Below are 26,775 nucleotides of genomic sequence, written 5' to 3'. Positions count from 1 at the left end.
AGAGCAGGTTTGTAGTCCAGACCTGTAGCTGAGCCCTTCTCTGGGGTGGCTGCCTGGGCCTCCGACCCCAGCATGAGGAAAGGTGGAGCAGGCTTCCTCTCAGCCTTGGACTTCCTGTGCTTGCCACTGTGGAGGAAAAGGATCTGGAGGCCTTGTGAACCTTCAGGTTATACAAGTAACACTCTTGCACGAACAGAGACAATGTAAATTGTTGTAAATTAAAAAAAAAAAAAAAAAAAATACTGGCAGTTCAGTTTCCAGGCCAGTTGGAGGGTAGCTTTTATTTATAAATTGGTCAACTAATCGAGTGATGTTAAAAACCTACCTTTCCTCTTGGCAACCCTTGTTAACAGTATTCTTATTAACTTTTTAATGGCCAGAGAAATCTGTTTTATTTCACAGATCACAGTGGCAGCCTCTCTTACTTAAGGGATCTCTGTTTTGCTCTTTCTGGCACCTTCTGTGTGTTAGTCTCTAAGGGCAGTCGGCTGTCAGTGTGGAGAATGCCCAGCCTTGCCCTGGTGGTGCCTCTGTTTATTTGGGGGTGGTAGTCGGCACATGAAAGTGGTCTGCTGGCAAAGCACTCAATGGCTTTGTGTTTATTTTTGTTTCCAAGGCTGCTTATTTTATTTTTTTATACATGAAAGCCTTCCTGCCTTTCCCAGATTTTATTTTTCGATCCCTGATTAAGTCATACAGACTCCAGAGACGTTCTTTTGAATTTAGTAAAAATTTAGAAATTTAATTTAGAAAGAGGAGGGGGCACCCTCAGTCTCATCAATCAGACACAAACCACTGTCAGTGTTCAGCCTATTTCCTTTCAGTTTTTCGGCTCCTCTTCTTCTTTTTTAAACATTCTTTGTCCTACAGGGTATATAGTTTCTTCCCTGATTTCTTTTTTCATTTCATTTAAAAACTCTTCTGTAGGCTTTGTGTTAACAGCTCCTATATGGCCCTTCTTAGGAGATGGCAGTATTTAGCCATTTCCTTAATGGTGGAAATATAGTCTTCTAAGTTTTAAATTAATTGTCTTTGGCTTTGGCCAGATTAGTAATTCCCTAATAAGTTGACAGGTGTGTTACTACCCCATTCTACAAAATTCACATGGCTACTGTGTCTAAAGGACCAAGCCTCCATAAGCTGAGTGGGTGGTGGGGAGGGCTGGACATCCCTGAATGCTGTGTTGTGGTCTGTGGGCCACTCCTCCTCTTACTTGCTTGTCCTTACTGTCTTTGAATCCAACAGACCTAGGTATGAACCTCACTTGGCCCCCACTCACTGCATGTTCTCAGGTGAATTCATACTCCAAAGCTTGTTTTCCTTCTAGCAAAATAAGAGTAATTGTAGTACCCAGTTCTAGGGTCTTTTTTTTTTTTTTTTTTAAGTTGTAGGACACAATATCTTTATTTAATTTATTTATTTCTATGTGGTGCTGAGGATCGAACCCAATGCTTCATGTGTGTGAGACAAGTGCTTTACCACTGAGCTACAAACCCAGCCCAGTTGTAGGGTCTATATGGGAATTTTTTGTAGGAATTTGGTTGGGTCATGGAGGGTGTGGGATGGTGTCTAGAGTATGGTGGTGACAAGTTCACCACGGGGACCTGATACTGTCCCCATTCTACCTTGTGTCCCCTCCCAGGGATTTGGGTTGGCTGATCCTCCCCCATCCATTTGTGGAATAGGGATCAGATAGGAAAGGGAGGCAGAATAAGAGGAGGTGGAGTTGAGAAGACTTTTCTTTCCTTCTAAATGTAGAGAATTTCATGTTTCAGGTTGTGCCTGAGCCCTCAAAAGTCGGTGTGGGCTGGCATTAGGCCACCTGGCTGGGGTTTGTGATGTGGCCAGGAACACCAGGCCTGGACATTCTCCCTGCAGAGGACCAGTCCAGCCCCACTTCTTTCTACTTAGTTCTCTCTGTGAGCATTGCCTATCCTCACTCTGTCCAGCTGGAGCTCCTGACATGCCCCCGATGGCTTGCATGTTTCTCTGCCCACCCACACCAGAGCAGGAGGCCAGGAGGGGGTCTCTGGGAAATGTGCAGCTCTTGAAGGCACTCATCCTCCTGGGTTTTATTTGAGTATCTCTACTGTATGTTTTGATTATTTGACAGTAATTTTGCAACCTTGGTAGGAAGGAGGAAGGTGATTCCCTAGAGCTGCACTTTGGGAAGAAAGTGGTTCTAAAGTAGAGGTGGCTGTGTGGGTGTTCTCCGTGGGGGGAGTTTTGTGCATGTGTCATTATCCTGATGATGGAGGGCAGTAGAGGGGCTTCTTTCTTGTTCTTTGCTTGTTGCCTGTGGCAGAAGGAATCCTGTACACTTTGTACTTAGGACATGCTTTTGAAGAACTAGAGACAGAGGCATCTTGAGAGGAGCATAGGGTGCTAGGGAGGAAATGGACCCTCTTCTGACTTTCAGATTTGTCTGTTAAAAAAAAAAATGCTTGGCTATGTGTGATAGTCCACATCTGTAATCCTAGCTACTCAGGAGGCTGAGGCAGGAGGGTCACATATTTGAGGCCAGCAACTTAGTGAGACCCCCTTGTGAAACCCTCCCTCAAAATAAGAAGTAAAAAGGGCTCAGTGGTTGAGCTCCCTGGATTCAATCCCCAGTACTGGGAGTAGGGAAAAGCTGGTAGGTTTGGGGGTGTAGCTCAGCACTTGCGTAGCAGGACTGTTGACTATCTCTCTGATCTTTGTGGTGCTGCAGACTTCAGATGGTACTAGTGCGTGGTATGTAAACATGCTGGGCTGGTGTATTTATAAATCCAGGCCCTGGAGGAGTTAAACGGGACTCTCTTTGGGGACATGGTTATCCCATACAAGTTGCTGTCTCTACATTTTAACTCCATTGCCTGAAAATACAGAGTTTTAAGTTGATATAAACCTTTCTTCATGTGGTGGCAACTTAGACTCACAATTGGCAAGGAGGAAGACACCAAATCCTCTGTGGAACCTTTGAACCCTGGTGATAAGGGGTTGTCTTTTAGGTAAGCTTGCTTCAGATAATTTCCCTTGGGGTGATGGTCTACAGAAATTTCTGATTTTCTTAATACTGTTCTCCAAATTAAGTTTCTTTTGGCAAAGTGTCCACTTTTTGTTTGCAAACCTCTGCCCTTGAACTTCAGATTCCTGCTGTTGGTGGAGCTGGAATAACCTGGAACCTGCAGCGCTTCCCAGACTGCCCCACCTGCCTTCTTGGTTGCTGCAGCATTTCTCTCTGCTTCCTGTTGGGCTCACCTCAGAGGAGTCTTTTAGTGCCTTTCTCTGAACCTTCCCTTATCACTAGGGTTCAAAGATTACGTAGAGGATTTGGTAGTCAGGAGACCTGACCTTAAATTCTGTCATGACTAAAAGCCCCTGTGCCCCTGGACTTCGAGCCTCTGGAGCCACAGTTGTAATTGCTGTTAGCCAAAGAAAACACACGGCTGGGTGACCCTCAGGGCCTCCACCAGAGAGAAGTTCTAATCTAGAATTTGAGGTGGTGTTATGTTGGGAGTTGGCATTGTCTTGTTAGTCGCACTTCCTTCCTGACCTCCTTAGTAAACTCTTTTTTCCCCCCTAATTTTCTTAACATTCACTGGACTTACTTTATAGTATTTGCCTAGGGTAGTATTGCAGATGGAATAGAATATTAGAAAACTGACACTGAAAGGGACCGTAGTCCGGTGCTGTCTTTTAATAACAGGGAAACTGAGCTCTTGAGGCCACGCCTTCCCTTGAAAACCTGAGAATCCACTGCTGCTTCCATTGACTGAGCCCACAGAGGAGGGCCTTGGTGAGAGTGCTGACTCACTGGCCACGTGCCTCATCTAATTATCCAGGCTGATTCACTGGATGTGGATGATGGCCCTGAGGCCTCTAATCGGCTTTCCTCTCTCACCTAGATCACCTAGATTTTGAAGAAAGTTAAGCCAGTTGTGAAATGTGTTACCTTTTAGAAATTAATAGCTTCTTAATTGACTCCCTTTTAAAACATGTCAAGATGGGATTCCTAAGTCTGAGTGTAATCTGGTATGCCTTGACGTTGGGACCTCAAGCTGGGGCACTCTGGGGAGTCGGGTCCACCTCCAAGTTTGTTTTCTGGCTCTAAACAAACGAGTGGCTGTTTGACTATTGGCACACGACCCAGTTTTAAAAGTACAACCATATAGGGTATTGGTGGAGTGGTAACCCAGGGGTTTAAAAAGTGAGGTCATGGGAGGCTCAGATGAAGCTCTTTTAATGTGTATCACAACTGCAATTAATCTTATTAACATGCTGGGTCTGTGCCTGCTTTCACAGCCCTGGGTGAGCAAGGGTATTTAAGGGGCAAGCTCTGAAGGACTCTTGTTCTTTGATGATACAGATGGATAGCAGAAGCATATAAAATGTTGTATCTGATATTGTAAAGGCATTTTGTGTGCCTCTGAAGATTTACTCAGTTTTGATTCGCGAGCAAAAAACCTCCTGCGGATTGATAAGGCACACAGAAGAGGGTGGCTGGCAGATGCAGGCTTGTGGCTGGGCTCCGTGACCAGATCAGAATCAGTTGATGGATGGCGCACACCTCTCTGTCCAGCACCAGCCTAGTTTTAACAGAGTACTCTGGTTATAAAAGATTAAAAAAAAAAACATGGTAGGGTAGTTGATAAGTAAAAGTAAACACAGGAGCCACAAGTTCTAGAGGGTGCCTGGAGCCAAACTGATGGTAGCATGGATGTTCCAACTGAGGGCTGCTGTGGTTAAGGTGGCTTCCTGGGTGGGTGGGATCTTGAACACAGAAGACCACAAGGAGAGCAGCAGGAGGAGTTCAGCGTGTTCACTGGTGGGGCGGTGCGGTGGTGGGAGGGCACGCAGTCAGCCCGTGGCACACTTTTTGAGTGTGCTCTTGCTCTTGTTTTTCTTTCTTGCTGGTGCACATAGGAGAAGGCTAGTGCAGACCTCCATCCTTATAAGGTTGTTGCTTAGTTCTGTTCTTGCAGCCTATTTTTTGGAAGTCTTCTAAAATACCCATTTAAGCTCCCCTGGGTGTCCTCTTAGGTGTTGTTTAATAAGCAGGCTTGGGGACAAAGAAGTTCCTTAAAATTGCCAAGTTCAACTGCTATGGTTTAGGTGTGTTAGCAACCCCCTAATGAATACAGCATCCATTCACTAAGTGAATAGCTAATAAGACCCCCAAAATAATGTGTCATTTGCTTGTAATTAATGAGCATTAATGATCTATACCATTATAATAAAGTTCATTTTCTTAAGGTTTCCTTGCTGTGTGTGCTTTTACTGGTTTCTTTTTCTTACTTTTTTTGGAGGGGGGTACTGGGTATTGAACCCAGGGGTGCTTAACCACTGAGCCACATCCCCAGCCCTTTTTTTTTTTTTTGAGAGAGGGTTTCACTAAGTTGCTTAGGGCCTCACTAAGTTGCTGAGGCTGGCTTTGAACTTGTGATCCTCCTGCCTCAGTCTCCCAAGCTGTTGGGAACATTGATGTGCATCCAGCTGCTTTTACTGGTTTCTTAACTGCAGAACTTCTTAGAGACTTTAGTATTTTGAGGAGCATTGGGAGTCTTGGGGGAGGCAAGCAAGAGGTTCAGCAGTGCCCTTGCTGTCCACAGAACATCTTGGAGGATCAGTGTCCGTGGAACACTGGAAAATGCAGCTTCCCGTTGTTCTGCAGTGCTGTGCACATTGCCCTTGTCCTTTCTAGTTGCCCTGTTTTCTGCTCATTTTTCCCACCCTGAAACAACAGGGAGGTCAGGGATAGGAGGCAGCTGTGAGATCCCTCTTCTCCTTGGCAATTGGAAGCATGAATATCATCCAGTAAGCCTACATGGTGGCCTAGTAAGAGTTGCCTGCCTGTAAGCTGAATGCAGGCAATGTGAGCTCCTTAATCCTCATAGAAATGGAAATAAAGTACGAGCTCTATATTTTACCGTCTTTTTTTTTTTTTAATATTTATTTATTTTTTTTAGTTTTCGGCAGACACAACATCTTTGTTTGTATGTGGTGCTGAGGATCGAACCTGGGCCGCACGCACGCATGCCAGGCGAGTGCGCTACCGCTTGAGCCACATCCCCAGCCCCTATTTTACCATCTTTAAAACAAAAAAAACAAAAAACAAAACCTCCCATCTGGCAGGGGAACAATCCCAGTGTAGAGTGGCCAGGATGAATCAGCATGCTGGGGCTGCACTAGATAAGCACTGGGTATCCAGACATGGCACCCCTATGGATTTTCAGATCGGTGCCATGAGAACACAATAGTGGGCAACATACTGTATTTTTAAGGCCACCACCAGCATCTCTGAGCACCCCGAAACGGCTGTTCTCATTTTTTCCTTCAGGAATAGAATTGGATTTGTGCTCTAGAACAGGTGTCTTTTCTCCTTAACATCCTGTTGTACGTTGTTTTCTGGTTGCTTTACTCTCTTTGTTCTTCATTTGCCTGTGTCCATTGTCGTCTAGAGTTACACTGTCCAGTGTAGTAATGAGGTTTAAAATTCAGTTCTTCATTTCAAAGGCTCAGAAGCCACACATGTGGCTGCTGGCAGATACAAGACGTTGCTATTGTTGGGTAGTAGAAAATGCTGTTGTTGTGTAGCCTTGGTGTTTGTCGAGAACTTGATCCCTCCTTGAGAAAAACTTTCTGGGCCCCATAGTGTTCTGCCTGCTTTGAGAATTTTTTGGAGAGAATGGTTCTGAAAGTGAAGAACGCTGGACAGTGAGGGTAGATACTAGGCTGTCCCCTATGGCCTTTCTCATCCATATTTTCATTAGCATTGAGCAAGACATGATTCTGGCCTGAAGGACCATGGGGCACTTGACTACCGAGCCACATTTCCAGCACACACACAACGCCCCCACCCCTGCTTTTTAGTACCAGGGATTGAACTCAGGGGCACTCAACCACTGAGCCTCATCCCCAGCCCTGTTTTTTTATTTTATCTAGAGACAGGGTCTCACTGAGTTGCTTAGCGCCTCTCTTTTTGCTAAGGCTGGCTTTGAACTCTCAATCCTCCTGTCTCAGCCTTCTGAGCCACTGGAATTACAGGTGTGTGCCACTGCACCTGCCTCCAGCCCCTTTTATTTTTTATTTTGAGACAGGGTTTCACTAAGTTGCTTAGGCCCTTGCTAAATTGCAGAGGCTAGCATTGAACTTGGCAGCCCTCCTGCTTGAGCCTCCTGAGTCGCCAGGATCACAGGCACACCTCCCCAACCCCCCACACCCAGCCCCTTTCTGTAGTCATCATATGGTCTCCTCTTTGCACACCTAAAAGTCTCCTTGGAAGAACTTTTTTTTTTTTTTTTCCTTTTTTTCCTCATCCTGCGGATCATACTTTAAAATCTAGTTCAGGAGTATTTAACTTAAAGAAACACTTAGAAGAAGTAGTTAACATGTCGACCCCCTCCAAACTGCTTGCACTTTGGCTCCTGGAGTTACTTGTTTACTGAACTCAGCAAATGCCTCATTGCAGGCCTGCATGGGGTTTGTGTGTAGGTCCCTCCCTGATTGCGGTAGAAAGATATTGCTGCTAGAGAATTTTTTTTTTTTTTTTTTTGGTTGGGTCCACGGTACCTTATTGGATTTCCTTGTTGGAACAGGGCCTGGCAGGAAGATGTCTAGTGGAGTCAGTACCTAGATTCAGTTCAGTTATTCAGTTCAGTTGGAGCTGGCCTTGAACTCGATTTGCAGGAGAGGCCCACTTGATGTTTACAAGACTGGAACTATTCTTTTTGTATCACACTGGGTACCCCAGTCTCTTGGGACATCAGTAGGCAACTGCTTGTTTCCAAAACTGGAGATGAGATTAAAAGTAGGAATTCATGATTTCTGAGTCTAGCCTGGAAAAAACACCCACGGGTGTGGTAAGTTCATCCTTCTCCGCGGACACAGGCTGAACCCCAAATTCAGCTGTCCAAGCAGATGCAACCTGGAGCAGTGGGGCCTAAGGGCCAGGTGATGGCAGCACCTGCTGAGTGTTTGTTATGCCCCTGGCATCAGGCACTGTGCAGATAGTGTTCTTGACTTGGTCAGAAAATCTCTGTTTGGTCCCCCACTCCAACCCCTTCTTGCGAGACCTGTCAATAGCTTGCTGTTTCCTTCCTTCCTTCCATTGTTGATAATGGGACAGTGGGCCTTGTGTATCGTAAGCAAACACTCCACCACGAAGATACAACCCCAGCCCTGCTTTATTTCTTGAAGAGGTCTGTGATGCAAAATAAAAAAACCCAAACATACACAAGGGGGTAGGGTGGGGAGTAAGGCAAACTTTACCAGGCTGTCGGCCAAGAAGAGGCAGAAAGGCAGAAACTACAACTGTCTCTCTGAGCTTGAAGTGCTTGGCACAGAGCCTGGCCCCAGTAGGCACTCAGTAAATAGTTGTTGAATATGAGCTTATGTTATATCTTCTTACAGTTGTATAATTGTTTTGCATATTTTACAGAGATAAGAAGACAGGTTCAGAGAGGTTAAATAACTTGCCTTTGGTCGCACAGCTAAAACATGAGGGCCTTTTTGCACTTTGATCATAGAGCTAGAATGTGAGAACTGTGATTTTATTTTCTGTAGTGCTGGGCATGCCAGGCAAGCACTGTACCACCGAGCCACATCCCAGCCCTGTTGTTTCATATTTGTAATTGTAGAGTTACAGAAGAGTACAAGTAATTCTTAGACCCTTTACCCAGGCTTGTTGGGTATATTCTTGGAAAGCCTGATTTGTCACCCTGTGGGAGCAGGCCATGCCTGCACATTTATGAGGTACAGGGTGTGTCCCTTAAAACAAACTGATGTGACCCCACCCAGGAACTAAAGCTAACCCAGGGGCAGCTCTTGAGCATTCACTAGCTGAAAATACGAGGAAAGAGTCTAGAGGTTGTAATTTTTGTAATTTTGCATGGAAGAACTCCCTCTCTGAGGAACTAGAGGCTGGGGAATATAAAACAAAACTGACTGAAACAAAGATGACTTGCAACCTGCCAAATAGACACTCAGGCATGGCGTCAGACCCTCCCTGGCTGCCAAGAACAATAACCAATGCATTATTTACGGACTGCTGCTTGCTGTGCCTTTTCCTCTCCAGCCTTGTAATGAAAGATTCATGCTCACTCTGGGTGTTTCATCTGTGCCACGCCTTCAGTACCACCTTTTAACCCTCGCCTTGCATTCCCCCCTTTACCTCCTTTGCCCTGCTGGGTTAAAATCCCCCCCGCCCCATCTTCCTGCCCATAACGACTGTATTCCAAAGAATTGCAGTTCTTACAAATGCTCAGTGTATTTGGAGGAAGGAGGATTCTTGCCCAGATTAGCTAAAAAGGGAGTTGTGGTTTTTTTTTTTTTTTTTTTTTTTAAGTTCAAACAATTTGGAGATTTTCCAAGTTAGGGGTCTTTCTTTGGTTTGGAGGCTAACTGAAACCAGTGTCTTTGGCCCCAGGGCCCGAGCTGGCTTTTTCCTGCTGCCCAGACCTCCAAGGGCAGCTTGCTTGGTTATCACTTTGGAAGCATTCTCTTTTTGGCTTCCTTTGATGGTACTCAGCCTGTGCTGGGCATAGACAGTAAGCAGTGTGAGGTGGGGTGGCATCTCCTTGCAAGGTCCCCTGCACTTAGGCAGGTGCCTGGCACGCAGCAGATGCTCAGCGAACATTTGCTGAAGGAGCCGCGTACAGTTGCTACATGAGTTGGCCTGCCAGCACGGCTTCACAGCCCTCTGGGCTCTAGCTGCTTTCCTGGGATTTACTTTCTGGACCATCTTTTAATGATGAGATGTTTAGCCTGGAGAGGGTCCTGGAGATGCTTGGGTCCAGCTCTTTTCTGTTTCTGCTCCCTGCAGTTTGCTTGGTTTTGATTCTGACAAGAAGAGAGACTTGTTAGAAAAGAGTATCTCAGTTATTTACATATGGGTGATCCAGGGGAAGTCGCTCTTTCCAGACTGGCTGGCTCTTCTGATTTTCCTCAAGCTTCTAAAACTGTTGACTGTGGCCTGCTGATGTGGAGGGGGACGGGGCTTTAAGGATGGATGCTAAGTTCAGTATTATCAGCAAAATCTGTAAAGAAGAATTAACAAGCTTTACTTAACTTTTTCTTTGCTCTTAATCTTAATACACAGCCTTCACCCCTTTTCCTTCTCTTCATTCTTAAGAGTTCTCACTTAGGTGAAGCCCTTAGGATGTGTGTTTGCTACGGAATACATGCAGTTAACTATTTGGTGTGTGTGCGTGCATGCGTGTGTGTGTGTGTGTGTGTTTTTGGAGGGGACCCTGGCCTTGCCTACCTCTAGCCTCAGTCATCACGTGGAAGTTTTGCCTCTTTAATCACCGCAGTGAAAGCAGCATCAGATCTTTGCAGATGGATTCTTTATTAGACCAGGAAGTGCTGCGGAAGTGACTAGTCTTTTCATTGGAAGGAAGTGAGAGAACCAGCTCAGAAAGGTTGGTAACCCCAGAGCCCTGTATGCTGGTGACAGACCAGGGGCTGGATCCTGGGTCTTGCTGGAGCAGTGTGCTTTCCACCCCGCCTTCTCATGTCACATCAGTGACTGCACAAGTCCCTTATTGTTTTCTTTTAAGTACTCTGTCCTTTGTATTTGTGGAAACGTATCTGTGGATTCAACCAGCCAGTTGCATCATTAATAAAACATGTATAGACTTTTTTCTTGCCTTTATTTCCTAAACAATACATTATAACTGTTGACATAACATTTATATTGTGTTAGATATTATAAGTTATCAAGTAACCTAGTGTCACACATCTGTAATCCCAGCGACTTGGAAGGCTGAGGCAGGAGGAATGCAAGTTCAGAGCCAGCCTCAGCAACCTAGTGAGGCCCTAAGCAATTTAGCGAGACTCTGTTTCAAAGGAAAAAATAAAAAGGACAGGCGATGTGGCTAGGGGGTTAAGCACCCCTGGGTTTAGTCCCCAGTACCAAAACAAAACAAAACCAACAACAAAACCCACAGTACATTGTAACTGTTGACATAACATTTATATTGTATTCGGTATTGTAAGTGATCTGGTGATGATTTCAGGTATGTAGCAGGATAAGCAAAGGGTATATGCAAATACTATTCCATTTTGTATAAGGGACTTGAGCTTCTGAGGACTTTGGTATGAAGCGGGGAAGCATCCTGGAACCAATAGGCTGCTGATCCTGAGGAACAATTGTGTATGTGTTGAAAGTCTTTGAATAATTGTTAATACTTAAGAGACAAAGGCTACCTCATTTTCTTTTTCAGCGGTGGTCAGTAGGTGGCTAATTGTGGACTGGAAAGAGCAGAGCAAGCCAAGATGGGATACATGTTTTAAATTTCCTTGGAAATAGTCACTGAAGCTTTTGAAAAGTTAAACTACAGCTTTCTCCCCCCTAACCAGTGACATCAAAAATAAGATTTGTGCTGGGGTTTTCCATGAGCAAAAAGAATGCTCTTAAGGGGCTTACAGTGACTCTCCAGTATTACAAGGCACATTGAGCCCCCCAGACTTGCCAGGACAGTGCTGAAATGGAAAATGCTGAGATAATGTATAGTTAGGCACCCTCTTAGGGTCTAAAATCAAAGAACTTGAGACTCAGTGGCTCACAATTTCTTTTATACTCTATTCTCCATTCCTGCCCGCTGTGGAGTGGCCATTCCTGGTGTATTTATAACTTTAGCTCCCAGTGAGTAGATGGGAGCATGTCCTGCCTGGAGAATATCCAGTCTGGCTGAGCAGGTATATTTTCAAAATTCCTATTTTTTTTTTTTTTTTTTTTGCGGGGGGAGCATGTTTGGGGAATGTGAATTATCAGATTTTAATTGCTCTTCTCTTGGTCTTCAAGATTTTTAGGCCCCCCTGTCTTTCAAAGTTGCTATTTAGGTTTGAATCTGATTGTGCAGCTTTTCTTTGAGTTTTCAAATGTTAACCTACACCAGAATCTTGGAGACCAGTTTAGTGGAAACAACAGAGGACCTGGATTAAAATGCAGCTTGGTCTGGTACTAGTGGGGTTGTCCTTGGATAAGCCACTTGACTGTAAATCTTCTCTTCTTATCTGCAACATGTGGATGCTGATTAGCTCATTCTGGAGAGGATTAAATGAGAAAACCCATGTGGAGGTTCTTAGAGGTCTCAGTGGTTGGAGTTAGTGAGGGTTGGTGAGCCTTGAGGTCAGGCTTCAGGCAAGTTCTGCCACTTCCACTGAACAGTTTCTTTCTTTTAGCAGGTTAATTTACTTCCTAGAACTTGATCTCATCTGGAAACTGGAGTAATAATGCCTACTTTGTTGTGGGGTGGTGGGGTGGTGGTGGTGGTGAGGGGGGGCTGGGGTTGTGGCTCAGCGGTGGAGTGCCCACCTGGCATGCATGAGGCACTGGGTTCGATCCTCAGCACCACATAAAAACAAAATAATGTGTCCACCTAAAACTAAAGATACATAAATAAATAAATATTTTTTAAAAATAATGCCTACTTTGTTGGGTTGTTGGGAGAATTAAATGTAATACAAGTTCAGTGCCTGGTATACGTGTCTTTGTGGGGGTCACAAAATACTACAGTTTGGCCATTCGTGACCACATATTAGCTGCTGCATAATGTCATGCACTGGTTGAGCTTTTTAGACAATGAATTATTAATGAATTCTTCAAGGTGTGGGAAGGTGAGGGTAGATGAGATTGGAGTGGAGGTAGGAGTGGGTAGGTGGAGGGAGTCATGCTTCTTGTTCTTGGCATAGGTATTTGTTTGGAAGACAAATTACCTTCTGTTAGTTGTATATAGTTTGACGGGTCAGTGATTAGTGCTGATTAATTAATACCTACTAACTACTGTACTTTTTGTGGATACCTTAGAGCTCTTAAGATCCTAATGTTCACAGAATTTGCTAAAGAGAAGCTTTTGGTGTATGTCTTTAAATATTGTTTAAAATAGAAATGGGCAGATTAGGAGACTCTCTGGGGAAAGGATCTTTTTGTAGAAGGGAAATTTACAAAAACAGTTCTGCAAAATAATATTTAATGAAGTGTTGCTTTTAGCTGCTGACAGATTTGTTTTACTTGCTATATGCCTTTGGAAGACTATAGTCTGAGGAATAAGGACCATATTGGTGGATGAGACTGGAGAGTTAGGAAGAGAGAGAGAGAAAAGTGTGTGTGTGTGTGTATGTGTGTGTGTGTATGTGTGTGTGTGTGTGTGTGTGTTTGAGATAAAGAGGGTAAAGTGCTCCCAGGTGCTCTTATGTGGAATATAAAAAGAATCCTGGCTTATCTGCATTTTTTTCTGTGATCATTAATGTGTGACATGGCTCTTGATTTTCTTTCTAGGATGTGGAGAAAGAGAAGGAAATTCACAATTACCTCAGCAAAGAGGAAATCAAAGAGAAAGTTCATAAATATAATTTAGCTGTCACAGACAAGTTGAAGATGACCTTGGTAAGTACCCCAATACTATTTAGGCTGTCACCTGTCCAAAAACAAATAGATGTTGTTGGTAGTATAATCTATGTATTTTAAAATATTCAAATAGTATTTCGTATGCAGAATAGAAAGATAAGACTATTTCTGCAGCTTTCAAATTAAATCTGTATTTTGAAGTAGCTTTGTCTCAAAATCAGTGGTTAGGTTAACCTTAAAAAAGTGAAATTTTGGGGCTGGGGTTGTGGCTTAGCAGTAAAACGCTCGCCTAGTGAGTGCGAGGTCCTGTGTTTAATCCTCAGCACCATATAAAAATAAATAAATAAAATAAAGGTATTGACAACTACAACTAAAAAATAAATATTAAAAAAAGGTAAAATTTTATTTTAAAAGATATTGTGACCCCTTTCTTTTCCCCAAAGGATTTTCTAGATTATCTAATATAGAGATGGTGACCAGATTATAATAAGACCTCAGGTATATTCTGTCTTGTGTAAAATAAGCACGAAAGTGTCAGGAAGATTTTGTTCCCATGGATTGAGTACGTTGAGCTAAGATGTTTTTCCCCTGGCTGTCAGTGTAAGATAGGTACATAATATTCAGCTTCCTATGTTGTTGTTACAGGCATCTACAAGGTTGTACCACACTGTTTGATGCACCGTGGGGATGTAGGAGGGAGGAGGTCAGGGCTTGGGGGTGATGAAACGGATCGACAGCAGAGCTACAGTATTCATGTTCCTCTAAAATGAACTGGCCTCTGTCCTCACTCACTGATTGCCCTCCCATCTGGTGACCTCCCATGCAGCTCCTGCCATCCCTTGGTGCCACTTTCCAGGGCCCCTGAACCCCTGCCTCTCACTCTATTGCTTGCGAAGTGAGTTCATTAAAAGACGGATGGCCTGTTTTAAACAAATGAATTTAGGAACCCTTGGGAGGAGGAGCTTTTAACTGTGAAACCTTATGATAAAGGATCCCATCCTGGTGGCAGTGTGCCCAAAAGTGGGGAGAGGAACAGGTAATCCCAAGATTATTCTTCATTATTTCAATAATGATAGTTCTTTTTCAAACATATTTTTCATCAAAGGAGAAAAGTTCCGCCTGCCATGGTTTTTATTTCTTCCCCCATGGAGATTAAAGCAGATGCAAATTTCCATATTCTTTCCAAGATAAAAAATTTTAAGTGTTGTACAATGCACGAACAAGGGAATTAGTGTTGCAGATTCATCTTCTGTAAAGGAAGAAAAATAAGGGGCCACGAAGGAGGTCTTGAACATTCTCCTTGAACTGTGGTATTTGTATGTGACGCCTGATGACTTGTTTTAGTAAAACACAACTGTCGTTTTTTTTTTTTTTCCTCCCTAAAATAAAATGAAGACAAGACCATTATTACTGTTTTGGCAACTGAGACATAGTACTTCTACTATAAATTAAGACGAATATTTGTAATATGTTTAGGTCACATAGTAGCTTGAAGTTTAGGAAAAAAAATATGTTACTTAGAGCATAAGAAATGCACCCCATGCTGAACACGGTCTAGTATGTACCTAGTAGCCACTAGGAGCAAAACAGCCTGTTTCCTTGTCAGCTCATCATTCTTGGGTATTGCAGAATCCTAACTGTGGGCTTTTTTTGGGGTCATAGCTAGTCATCAGTTGGGGATGCCGTTTCCTTTAAGCGTTGAGTCGATCTTTCATTCATTTGGGTTTGGCTAGCATCTGTTCCACTGGCTATAAGCTCACAAATGGCCACTGACCTTTCACCTGCAGTTTGGAGGCCCTGGTTCCGGGGCTGGTGGCTGAGCAGGGGAGGGCATCTTCGGTTGGCACATCTGCTGAGCAGACTTTGCCTCTGCAGGCGCTTCGCTGCGGTGTGTTAACCTTCCTCTGAGGTCATTCCCTTGGGGGAAGTTTTCAGTGAAGTCGTGCCGCAAAGCTCCAAGTGAAAAGAGCAAGAGGAAGAGCTTCCTGTTGGGCTTTGATACACTCCTGTCCTAAAACGTGCTGACCACATAGCTAAGAGTGGCTTTTCTTCTTCCCTCTTCAGAACTCAAATGGGATTTACACTGGTTTTATTAAAGTGCAGATGGAACTCTGCAGACCTCCACAGACTCCTCCCAGCGCTGGGACAGTCACCCCCAGCAGCATTGGCTGTGTGAACACACTTCACATCAGCAGCACCAACACTGTCGGCGAAGTCATCGAGGCCCTGCTCAAAAAGTTTCTTGTGACCGAGAGCCCGGCCAAGTTTGCACTTTATAAGCGTTGTCATAGGGAAGACCAAGGTATGCTGCCTCACCTAAAAACGAAGATGGTCTCTGCTTCTCTTTCTGTCCTTTGTCATCATGAGCCGGAAGACCTATTTTTTACCTGTGTCAAACTACCCCCACCTGGGGGCAAGTTCTGGAAGCTTTGGTGATCATGGCAGACACTTAATGTTTCCTGGCTGTTCATGGTTTTGAGTTGAACATTTGCAGGTCTGAGGAGCTTAGAATCATCTGCATGTGTTGGGCGTTTCTGTAGGAGTTGTTGATATGCACAGAGAAGGAGCTTTGATTAGTGGGAGCAGAGTGGCTTTGATTTTAATGCCCTTTAAGACACAAAAGAATATTTCTGTGCTTGAAGTTTTCAGTAGCATGATTTACATTTGATGCTCATCTGCACACGCAGTGGCTTGCTGGACCTGTATTCTCAAAAGCCTTGAGGATGGGGAGGCCCATATCAGCACATTTCAACTCACTGATCAAAGTGGCCCAACCCTGCATGCTTCTGTTTCCTAAGCTGGTTGTTGCATGGGGACATTTTGGCACCCTGCCTCTAGAGGCACATAAAATGAGTGAATAGCATTTTGATCTGGGGTCTGTCTGAGCTTCATATCCATGTTCAGTGGGTAGAAGGAATTTTTGATTACTTCATGAAACTGAATAAGATATTCTAGGTCAGATAGTCTAGCAGAAATTGATACCTGTGGTGGACAACAGCAATTTATGCTAATTTGGAAACAGTATGTGTAAGTCATGAACTCTTTGAGCTTGCTCTAGTTTTTCTCAGTAAAGCCTAAATTCGCCATGAAAGAAAATATATTGACCTTACTTGATAGTAGTGTTCTTTAGTTACACAGCATGAAACATGGCTAGTTGCTGAATATGAGTACATTTGTTTAACACATACCATGGGGATAGACCCTGCAGAATACAAAGGTAAAGAGGTCAAAGGTCCCATCAGAGAACACAGGCTCAGCAGCCTGGGAGACGTGTGCATCTACAGGGAAATTGGCACCTACAAAGCAGTTGCACCTGGAAGTACCCAAATAATGTAGTTCTGCTCCAGTGGCATTTTTATCTTGCTAGCTTCGGTGTTAGCTCATCTGGACTTCAGCTGTGCAGTCTGAAAGTGAAAGCATCTTGTTGAAATGACTGACAAATCTTTCAACAGCACAGGCAATATCAGTGCGCGCGCGTGTGTGTGTCAGAGAGAGAGAGAGAGAAGGGAGAAGGGACACACTGTTGTAAAGCCACCAGAGCTTCTGTTCTGATGCTTCATTCATTTGTGGTTGCCAATTACATATCTGTGCAGAGATTTGTTCCAAGAGCTTTGAATTCATATTCTTTGGACAATATATTTTCATTGTCAAAGGGGTTGAAGAACCTTTTTAAAAGTTTCTTATTGCCAGGTGCAGTGGCGCATGCCTATAATCTCAGCAAGGCCCTAGGTACCTTAGACCCCATTTCAAAATTTAAAAAGGGCTGGGGATGTGGCTCAGTGGTTAAGTACCCCTGGGTTCAATCCCGAGTACCAAAAAATTAAAAAATGCTTCTTATCTTGCTTTCTAAAAAAGGAACAATAACTAATTAAAAGCATATCTGGGGACTAGTAGCTGTTTAAATTTATTCTTGGAAATTATTTCCTCCTTAATCAAGGTACAGTTTATATTGGGCCAAGAGAATGGAAATGGAATCCATTTGGCTCCCCTGTGGTCTGCTGGTACCAAGCTGAGGGGAGGATGGGTAGACATGGACACATTGAATTGGAAGGAGAGGGTGGCAAGGGGCATGGGGCCGAGGAGTGCTGAAAAAAACTCATTTGTGACGTGCTGCTTGTTTCTTTGCCTAGTCTATGCCTGCAAGCTCTCAGACCGGGAACATCCACTCTACCTGCGTTTGGTAGCAGGGCCCAGAACCGACACACTTAGTTTTGTTCTTCGGGAACATGAAATTGGAGAGGTAAGTGATTGTGTGATGTGACTTTAAACTATACAGAACAGCTGGCCCCGTTTTATTGCTCTCGTCTACTGACTTGACCCAGGAGAGGAAGCCGAGTGGGGTGGGAGACATGCAAGAGGGAGATATTTTGAATCATCAGAAATAAACCCAAAATTAATCCATAGTGTGATTTCCTCGAAGCACTGTATTGGTCTGCTCTTCTCCTGTGTGGGAGGAAATGCGACTTTTTACTTGTTGGTATCCAGAGAGGCATTTTCAGCCCTTCCCACCTCCACAGGGCTCTGAGCCAACTAAACTTTGAAAGTTGACACTCCCAGTGTCTGCTACTAAGAAAAGTCTCCAGGCTAATTTCATTCTAAAGGGAAATAAAAGGAAACGTGATCTCTTTGCCACAGAAGACATTTAACTTTCTAAAATATTTTTCCCCCCTGCCCAAATGATTAAGAAATGATGTTTTACATATGTCTACATCATTTGACATTTTCTCTCCTGGGAGGATTGTATTTAGACCATTAAAAAAAAAAACACTTTGGACTGTCCTTTACATCAGTTGTCAACTTTAAATGACACTTGAGCAAACTTCCTGAACTCTGGGTCTCAGTATTCTGCTAAGAACAGGAAATGGTGTGAAATGTTGCATGGGACAGCAAAAACAGGGTTTCCAGCTTAAAAGTTAGGAAACAGGACTCTGTTTCCTTTTGTTTGCTGTATTTGGAAAATGACCTAGTTTTTCCTGCCCTCCGTTTTAAAATCTGTAAAGAGGAACTAAACCCTTTAAAAGGTGAGGCCCTAGGTAACTTAGTTTTGAGTCACAAATTGGAGAATATATAAATGTGATATATAGTATATTTATATATAAGTGTAAATTAGAATTACTCCAGGGAGTTTTAGGAAGATTGTTTTGCTTCTATCATTTTGAAACTTTTTAAGAAATTCAGTCATTCTAGGGAGAAAACTGGGTGCAGAAGCTTTGCAAGGTGGGCAACGTTCCTCCAGACCTACTCTGGACACAAGTGTAGTCTCATCCACATTTTACACCTCTTGTTATTGGATTTTTTTTTTTTCAGCATTTCACATAGTTTAGTGCAGCTAGAGCAACATTGGGGAGGAATTGTGTTTTGAAATTAGAATTGTGCTTTAATGTTCTGGACTACTTTATTGAACCTTTGTTCAGTGTTTGCTTTTCACTTATTGAAGGAAGCTAAACTGGGGGAAGAAACTTTGTATAAGCTGTCAGGGGTGGGAGAGAGAAAAGATTTTATAATGTCTCTTTTTAAAAATGAAATGTTAAAATTTTTCCATATTAACAGAGTGTTCTAATGTAGAAAGTTGTGCTCTCCTACTCCTTGTTTCTCATTTTCTTTTTTTGGTACTAGGGATTGATCCCTGGGGCACTTAACCACTGAGCCACATCCCTAGCCCTTTTTTATTTTATATTTAGAGACAGGATCTCACTGAGTTCATTAGGGCCTCACTAAGTTGCTGAGGCTGGCTTTGAACTTGCAGTCCTCCTGCATCAGCTTCCAAGCCACTGGGATAATAGGTGGGCGCCACCGGGCCTGCTCATTTTCTTTACTAACCAGCTTTAGTTCACCTCCGGGAAGACTTCTTATCATTTAACCTCTTTGGTGGTTTTTTTCATGCTCTTCTCTGTGCATTTATATTGGGTTATCTAACTAATTCTACCTCATTAGACAGCATTTCTAACTTTGGCAGTGATTCTCAGCCAGGACCTAGGGTCCTCTTTGGGTCAGGAGGGTGTCTGAAAAAAACTCGCCAGATGATGCCAAATACTGTCCTTGATATTCACTGCTTGAGTTTAAAAAAAAAAAAAAAAAAAGTGTATTTTGTGCTTACTAAGTGTACCAAGTACTGTTAGGGAAATAGAAGTCAGCCTCAGGGGCAAGAGACAAACTCCAAATAGTGAGAAGTATGAAGTTGCAATGTAGGTGAGGTGTAGGTGAGATAGATACTAAGCAAATAATTATTAATAATTCCAAAATCTTGGTTGTGATCAGGGCCACCAGTGCTCAGTGAGAACTTCTAGACTTAGATGGGCAGGGAGGAGTTGTGGAAAGGCCTCATGGAATCAGTGGCATTTAAGATGAGCCTTGAAGAGTGGGTAGGAGTTTGGCAGGTACCGTGGAGCAGGGACACTATGTGCCAAAGCCCTGGGTACTGAGTGAGGCACAGTGTGAGAGAGAGAGGGTTAGAGAGGTTTTGGGGTCTTTCAAGACTTAACCTAAACAACCCAGGGAGCCTGTTGATTGCATCCAAGCAGGGAGAGTCATGACCAAATTTGCATTTTATAAAGGGTTGGCTGTTGGGGGAGCAGATTGGTGGGCTCAAGTGTGCAGTGAGGAGGCCAGGTAGGCTGTCCCAGGGTGCCATAATGATGTCAGCTACACTAGGGATGAGCAGAGTTGGAGAGAAAGGGTGTTGGAGAGGTATTTGGGAGGTGATGAGATTGATTGTGGGAGGTGAGAAAGCAGGCAGTGAAGATGGTGATCAAGGTAAGATGCAGAGAGATGTTTCTGAGGCCTTGGGGGGGTCAGATCAGGTGAGGAATGAGGCGCAGGTATCTAATGGAGGTAGGGATGTGGAAGTCTTAGTCCTCAGCCATTTTGAAGAAAGAAGCAGGGAGGGGAGCTAGGGACTGTTGGGAGTGAGCTGAGTGGGAGTGAAGAGTAAGAAAACCAGGGTTCGGAGGAGCTGGGCCAAGAAGGGAGGGCAGCCACACCGCCACTTGCTCAGGACAGCTTTCCCTCTGGACTCTGAGTTAAATATCTGGCACTTTTTTGTATTCTCACAGTGGGAAGCTTTCAGCCTTCCAGAACTGCAGAATTTCTTGCGCATCTTGGACAAGGAGGAAGATGAGCAGCTGCAGAACCTGAAGAGGCGCTATGCGGCCTACAGACTCAAGCTGGAAGAAGCCCTTGGCGAGGTGTGGAAGCCTGGCTAACACCGGGAGCATCTGCCAGGAAGGCCCCAGTTGGGACCTATGTTCAAAGAGCAGCAAGTGCCTCTCTTCAGAGAGCTGTTTTCTTGCCCCATGATGCTAGGGTCTTCCCCTTTTATCTCTAGACTTAGTTCCCAAAGCCTGGTCACGCAGCATGCCGCACCTCATGCATCCTGCGTAAGGGACTCTGCGAGCTTGTTCTGTTACGGCATGGCGGTGTTACCTCTTGCAAGCTGCGAACCTGTAGGCATCAGGAGCGTTCTAGAGTGCTTGAAAGCATGAACTCTGGGTTGTTGTTTTTTTTCTTACTCTCTTCTAGTTGTTTTAATTATGTGATGATGTTAAGCTTTAGGATGTGCAAGTGAGTTTTTAAAAGCTTAACAAGGAATCTCTGAATACTTGTCCTATGTTGAAACTACCTGTCTGTATTTTTGTTTTCTAACAGTAAAGGAATCTATCCATGTGAACTGAAGGCACAGGAATCTAGGAACTCTGGGGAATTTGGGAAGGATTTTGTAGGAGTTTGACAAAGAAAGTAAAAGCAAGTTTGGAAAAAGGATTGTGTAGAGGTGAGGGCTCTGAGGGTTGAGGAAGGTGGCAGGGGGTAAGTTGGTGGTAGAAAAGAAAGGCTTTATTATTTGCTTGTGAATGAGTTAAATGAGAAGCATTCAGTGTTGAGATGTTAAATGCGTTTTAGGATTACTTGATTTCCCAATGAGAAAAATGTGGGGCAGAGCCAAAGAGGTAGGAGCTAACCCCAAGGAAGGACCCAGCAATTCTGGAGAATGAGGCAGGTGGACGGAGGTGAGCCCAAGGTGGGTCTCATGCAGCTGGATCTGACCCCTCCGTGCCTGGACACCCAGATTCTCCCTTCTTCAAGTGAAAGGTCCTACTGGTGTGCCTGGTCTGTGTAGGTGGGGCCTGGTCAGTTAAATTTATATAATACAGTTGTGTCTACCCCCCACCCCGCTGTTGTTTTCAAAGTTGAAAAGGAGTTTGGGTAAGGGCAGGTGTTTTCTCCTCGATTATCAGCCAGGAGGTTTATCAAGTACAGGGCTCACATCCAACTTGTGACAACCATTCCCTTCTCTTTTATTCCACCCTTCCTTCCTTTTCCTCTTCATTACTTCCTCCCTCTCCCTCTCTCCCCTCTCCTCCCTCCTTTTCCCTCTCCCTCTCTCCCCACTCCTCCCTCCTTTTCCCTCTCCCTCTCTCCCCTCTCCTCCCTCCTTTTCCCTCTCCCTTTCTTCTGTTCTCACATGCTATAGAACAGGGATGTTGAGTAAAGACCCAGCACTACCACATCATCCTCAGTTCTGAAGGACTTGACTGCAAGGAGGAGGGCCCTCAGGATCGAGGGAAGTCCACACTCAGCTGACCACACACCGGGTGTTCATAGTGGAATTATTGAACAAAAGTGCATGTTCAACCAAAGAAATGCATGTGCAATAGAAGCCTTCCTTAATACAGGCAAAATAACCTCATCTTCTGCAGTGACTTACAGATCTGAGAACAGCGGGGAAGGTGTGCTGTGGTTCCAGTGGGGCCTTACAGTCACTATTTATAATCTAGATTTGTTTGTTTATAAATTCCCAAGGAATTGTTAACATGTTGGTGACACCTAATGGATTCTTTTTGAAATTCCAAGGTGCTTCAGTTCTTTGCCTCATTAGTGAACTGTGCCTTTTACTGCATTATCTGTTCCCTCTTGGTGGCTCTTCTGACTTTTCAGAGAATACCCATCTTGTTGGAGGCAGATTTACATGTTGGTTACACTGTGCCACATAAAGTTACTGAGACAATCAGATCTTCCTAAGCTTTTAAGGAAAGTTGTGGGGGGAAAAAGTAGAACTAGCTATAAATTATGCATGGCACACCTTGTTTAATTTTGCATGTAACTTCTTTTTAGTGCTTCAATGAGGTTTTAGTGACATTGTCATCCAACACTTGGCCTTTGTTGTTCAGGGAATGCCTTCATGATTTTAATACTGGTTTTCCTATTCAGACTGTGGATTGGGTTTGAATATACTGTTATCAACCACCTGGTCTTTTAATTACTCATCCCAGTAAACTTATAGTTTGTGAAGCATTTGTTTCTCAGATTCATGACACTGTTAGAACCTGAAGTAGTAGCTGATGGGTATCTGTGAATTCTTTTTTTTTTTTTTTTTTTACTTGAAGTAGATTGTCTGAAATAGGCATATTCTCCTCTGTGTTTATCCAAACCTCCCTGTCATGTGCACTACAAGTTACAATTTGGAAGTTACTGTATTAAAATTCTGTCTGTTCATGGTTCTAGAAGAGTGATGTTCTCTCCCAAACACTGGTTACTGCAGCAGCATTTTTAATGTTGTAAAATAAGAATAAAGGCTCCGAAGGCCAAAGATTTTAAAAAGTCATTTTACAAATGTTATGTTAAATTAAAACTGAGCTTTGCTGTAATACTGTTTTCTCTTCAAAATGTGATGGTACAGGAAAGGTGTTATATGAAGGGGTGGTATTGCAGGGGAGCATTTTAAATTGCAGAAGTAAAAAAGTTATAATATTTATAATTTTGATGAGTTTATTTTTATAGGGAAGATTTTTCTCCCCTGAAATTTTTTCTCGAATGGCAAAATGTTTCCATTATTAAAAATTGAAATTGTTAGTTGATGTTTGTGTGTTTTTATTTATAATATGCTGGATTTAAGAGAAAAAGTCACAGGAGTAGAATCGACTATAAAGAAATACTATACAATGAACACCCTGTGATCACTACCAAAATAGAACCTTGCCCAGTTCTTTGGAAATCCTCTCCTCTACCCCCATTCTTGCCCTGAGGTCTTCTACCCCTGAAACAGAACATTTTCAACATACAGTGGTATTGCATTTGGGGCCAATGTGACTCTATATACAGAGGAAGAAGGGCATTTGGGGACAGCAGTGTGGGCTGGGTCTACCCATTCTGCCTCCATGCCTGCTTGCAGGGCCCTTTTCACGACTACACTGCCCCCTAGAGGGGTTGGCAAAATAGAAGCCAGCTTGCTAGGGAGAAGCATTTCAAGTACCAGAGCTGCTTCATAATGAGGATATGATAGAGAATTATGGCTCTCAATAGTTTTCCTTTTTCACTGAAATATCCAGAGGATTAGGATTCTAGATTGGGAGTTCAACCTGTATTGCAACCCAAGGTACTGTGGGGTTGCGGGGTGTCTTTTGGAATTTCATCCCTTAAAAGGAATTACCTTCCTGCCCTAGGTTTCTTTTCAGAATTTGTTGCCAGTTGAGAACTTTTTTTTTTAATATATTTTTTTAGTTGTAGGTGGACACAATACCTTTATTTTATTTTTATGTGGTACTGAGGATTGAACCCAGTGCCTCACACGTGCTAGGAAAGTTGTCTACCATTGAGCCACAACCCGAGCCCCCAATTGAGAACTTCTAAATAAATATTCTTATGTTGCAAAAATATAGAATTTTCACTGTGGCACACACCTGAAATCCCAGCAGTTCAGGTGGCTGAGGCAGGAGGATTGTGAGTTCAAAGCCAGCCTCAGCAAAAGTGAGGTGCTAAGCAACTGAGTGAGATCCTGCCAGTAAATAAAATACAAAATAGCCTGGCTCAGTGGTCAAGTGCCCCTGAGTAAAATACCCAGTACACCCCTCAAAAAAAAAAAAAAAAAATATATATATATATATATATATACATATGTTTCCCATGCCGCTTGGCTTATAACTCCCTCTTCAAGGCAGGCCATAGAAACTATAATCTTCCCCTCCCTTTCTGTCTTGGAGTTGGCTATAATTTAATTACCTTGGATTGGGGTATAGCTCAGTGGTGGAGTGCTTGCCTAGCATGTACGAGGCCGTGGGTTTGGTCCCCAGCCCGCACGTGCACGCGTACACACAAGAAGAAAAAGATCATGTCTGATGTAGATCATTAAGATCCCAATTACAGAAGGGGTCCTGCCCCACACCTGGAAAAAGGAATACTGTACAGAGGCCAAGAAAAATCTGACAGGCCTTTCTGGGAAATGCAAGTGAAGGGAGGTTTCAAACAAGCAGAAATAAAAAGGTACTGGCAGTAAGATTTCGGAAGTAGCATTAGATCATACCCTTTTTGTCGTATCATATGTCTACACTGTTCTCCAGGCTTCAATCATGCTTGCATAATGAAGTCTCCATAAAAACCTTTCTAAAAGGTCAGGCTGAACAGATGGAGGTTGCCAGAAGGTGTTGTGCCCGCGGAGCATGGAAGCTGTGGCCCTTCCCACAGGTGAACCTCTGCATCTCTTCATCAGCAGCTTTTGTAATATCCTTTTAAAAAGCTAATAAGCGTAAGACGTGTCTCCCTGAGTTCTGTGAGCCTTTCAAAAAAAGATAATTAAATCTAAGGAAGGGTTTATGGAAACCCTGATTAATAGCCAGCATCAGAAACACAGGTGAAAGAACCTGGGCTTTTCTATGAGCATCTGCTGTGTGGGTCATTCGTGGGGTCTGAGCCCTTACCTGGCATCTCCTGGTAGAGTGTCAGGACTGAATTGGATTTGAGGGCACCCAGGTGGTGCTACAGAATTGTTTGCTTGCTGGTGGGAAAAAAAGTCTCCATACTATTTGTGTTGTCAGTGTGTAGTAGGAAAGGCTAAGTTGAGCTGGTTCCTTAAATATCATTGGTAGCTGGGCACTGTGGCGCATGCCAGTGATCCCAGTGAGTCAGGAATCTAAGGCAAAAAGATTGCAAGTTTGAGGCCAGCCTCAGCAATTTAGCTGAGGTCCCAAGCAACTTAGTGAGGCCTTCTCAAAAAATAAAAAGTGCTGGGTAAGCATCCTGGAACAAAATAATTAATAACAACAAAATAAAAATTAAATATTGTTTAGTTGTATACATACATTTGTAACACTGTCAGATGATCTTAGTTAGGAGTTCTGTGCTATTGAAAGGATGAGTTTATTATAATACCCAGTGCCAACCAAGGGCTGACCACGTGTCAGGCATTCTGAAACACTTGGTATGTATTTACTCACGTGTTCCCTTACTAGGTAGGTAATGTTACTATCCTCATTTTACAGATGAGGAAACACATTGTCATCCAGCAGCTTCGTCTCTGGCTACTGTGTGTGTGAGTGGCAGAACCAAGAAGTGTCCAGGAACTTCCCAGTTTCTCCATTTTTCCCTGGAAGCTCTCTGCAGCTTTTCAGTGAAACTGCCTACTCAAAGAGCAAAAGCCGCCACACTACCTTTAACGTTCAGGCCAAAGCTGGCCTGTTTTGGTGCAGATAGACTTCATTGATGTCAGTGTGCTTTCTGATCCTACTTTATTTTTTGTTCACATCTTCTGTTTAGGTGATTTTACTATCTACCTGCTGTGTTTTCTTTTAGGGAGGAACTGACAGGGCAGGTAATCAAACCCTAGGTTCTCCCTGCAATTGGTAAGATAATTCCCTGAAGCCACCTGGAGAACAGCTTCAGGGAGAGAGGAGAGGAGCCACCAGACCTGCCAAGGTTTGACTCACAGACTTAGGCTCCCACAATCAAGGATCCTTCTCTCTAAAGGAACCAAGTGTGCCACTTTCTGGAGTGAACCATTACTTGCTTAATTAAGTCTGCAAAAAAGAAGGTTTGCATAGGGATAAAGGGCAAGGAGGAAGGCCTGGCGAAGGCCAGAGGGGCGGGATGGAAGCGGCAGGTCATGTAACTACTTCCGGGTTAAACTTGACCCTTCCATCTGCAGGGTCAGGTTTAGGGTTGGGCTTGTTTGTTGGTTTCAGTTTCATTCTTGGATTTTTGGCAGATCTTTTCTGGTGTTGACACCTCTGAGAACAACTCCTCCCTGTTTCCTGGAAAGGTGAGCATGATGATGATGATGATGATGTGATGATGATGATGATGGTGGTGGTGGTGCACTATGAGCAGCTTGTGGGTTTTCATTGTTGTTCTTTTACAACCAAGATAATTGAGCAGAGGCACAGTAGGGCCTTGTGGAAAGTTTTTGCTATGAAGCTGGGAGATGGGGAAAAGGCAGCATGGTTAGGTTCTGCTGGAAGAGATTTTAAGACAAAATGGGGTTGCCACATTATTTCCCCACAAACTCCCAGTGCTGGGATTTTTTTAAAGGCAGATTTTTCTGCACCCCCACCCTGAACTGAATCTGAATCTCCTGTATTGGACCCTGAGAATGCCATTTTCCTGCATTTTTCACACCGTAGCTACAAATCCTAGAGTCCTACAAAGTGTTACCAAGGCTGAAGGGATACAACGTTTGACAG

General features: G+C 43.6%; 1 protein-coding gene across 1 annotated transcript in view; it reads left to right on the top strand.

The window, feature by feature from the left end:
- Rassf3 (Ras association domain family member 3) overlaps window positions 1-23,181 on the top strand; it is a 69,723-nt gene extending 46,542 nt beyond the window's left edge. Inside the window, exons 2-5 of the mRNA XM_027925718.2 lie at window positions 13,262-13,369; window positions 15,395-15,632; window positions 17,461-17,570; window positions 20,383-23,181. Coding sequence (XP_027781519.1) covers window positions 13,262-13,369; window positions 15,395-15,632; window positions 17,461-17,570; window positions 20,383-20,532 — 606 coding nt within the window. The 3' untranslated portion in view covers window positions 20,533-23,181. The remainder of the gene's footprint in view (window positions 1-13,261; window positions 13,370-15,394; window positions 15,633-17,460; window positions 17,571-20,382) is intronic.
- Window positions 23,182-26,775: the final 3,594 nt, after the last annotated feature.

The sequence above is a fragment of the Marmota flaviventris genome, chromosome 3 (genome assembly GCF_047511675.1).
Source record: "Marmota flaviventris isolate mMarFla1 chromosome 3, mMarFla1.hap1, whole genome shotgun sequence".
NCBI classification, from domain to species: Eukaryota; Metazoa; Chordata; class Mammalia; order Rodentia; family Sciuridae; genus Marmota; species Marmota flaviventris.
This window is presented reverse-complemented; position numbering and strand designations above follow the sequence as displayed.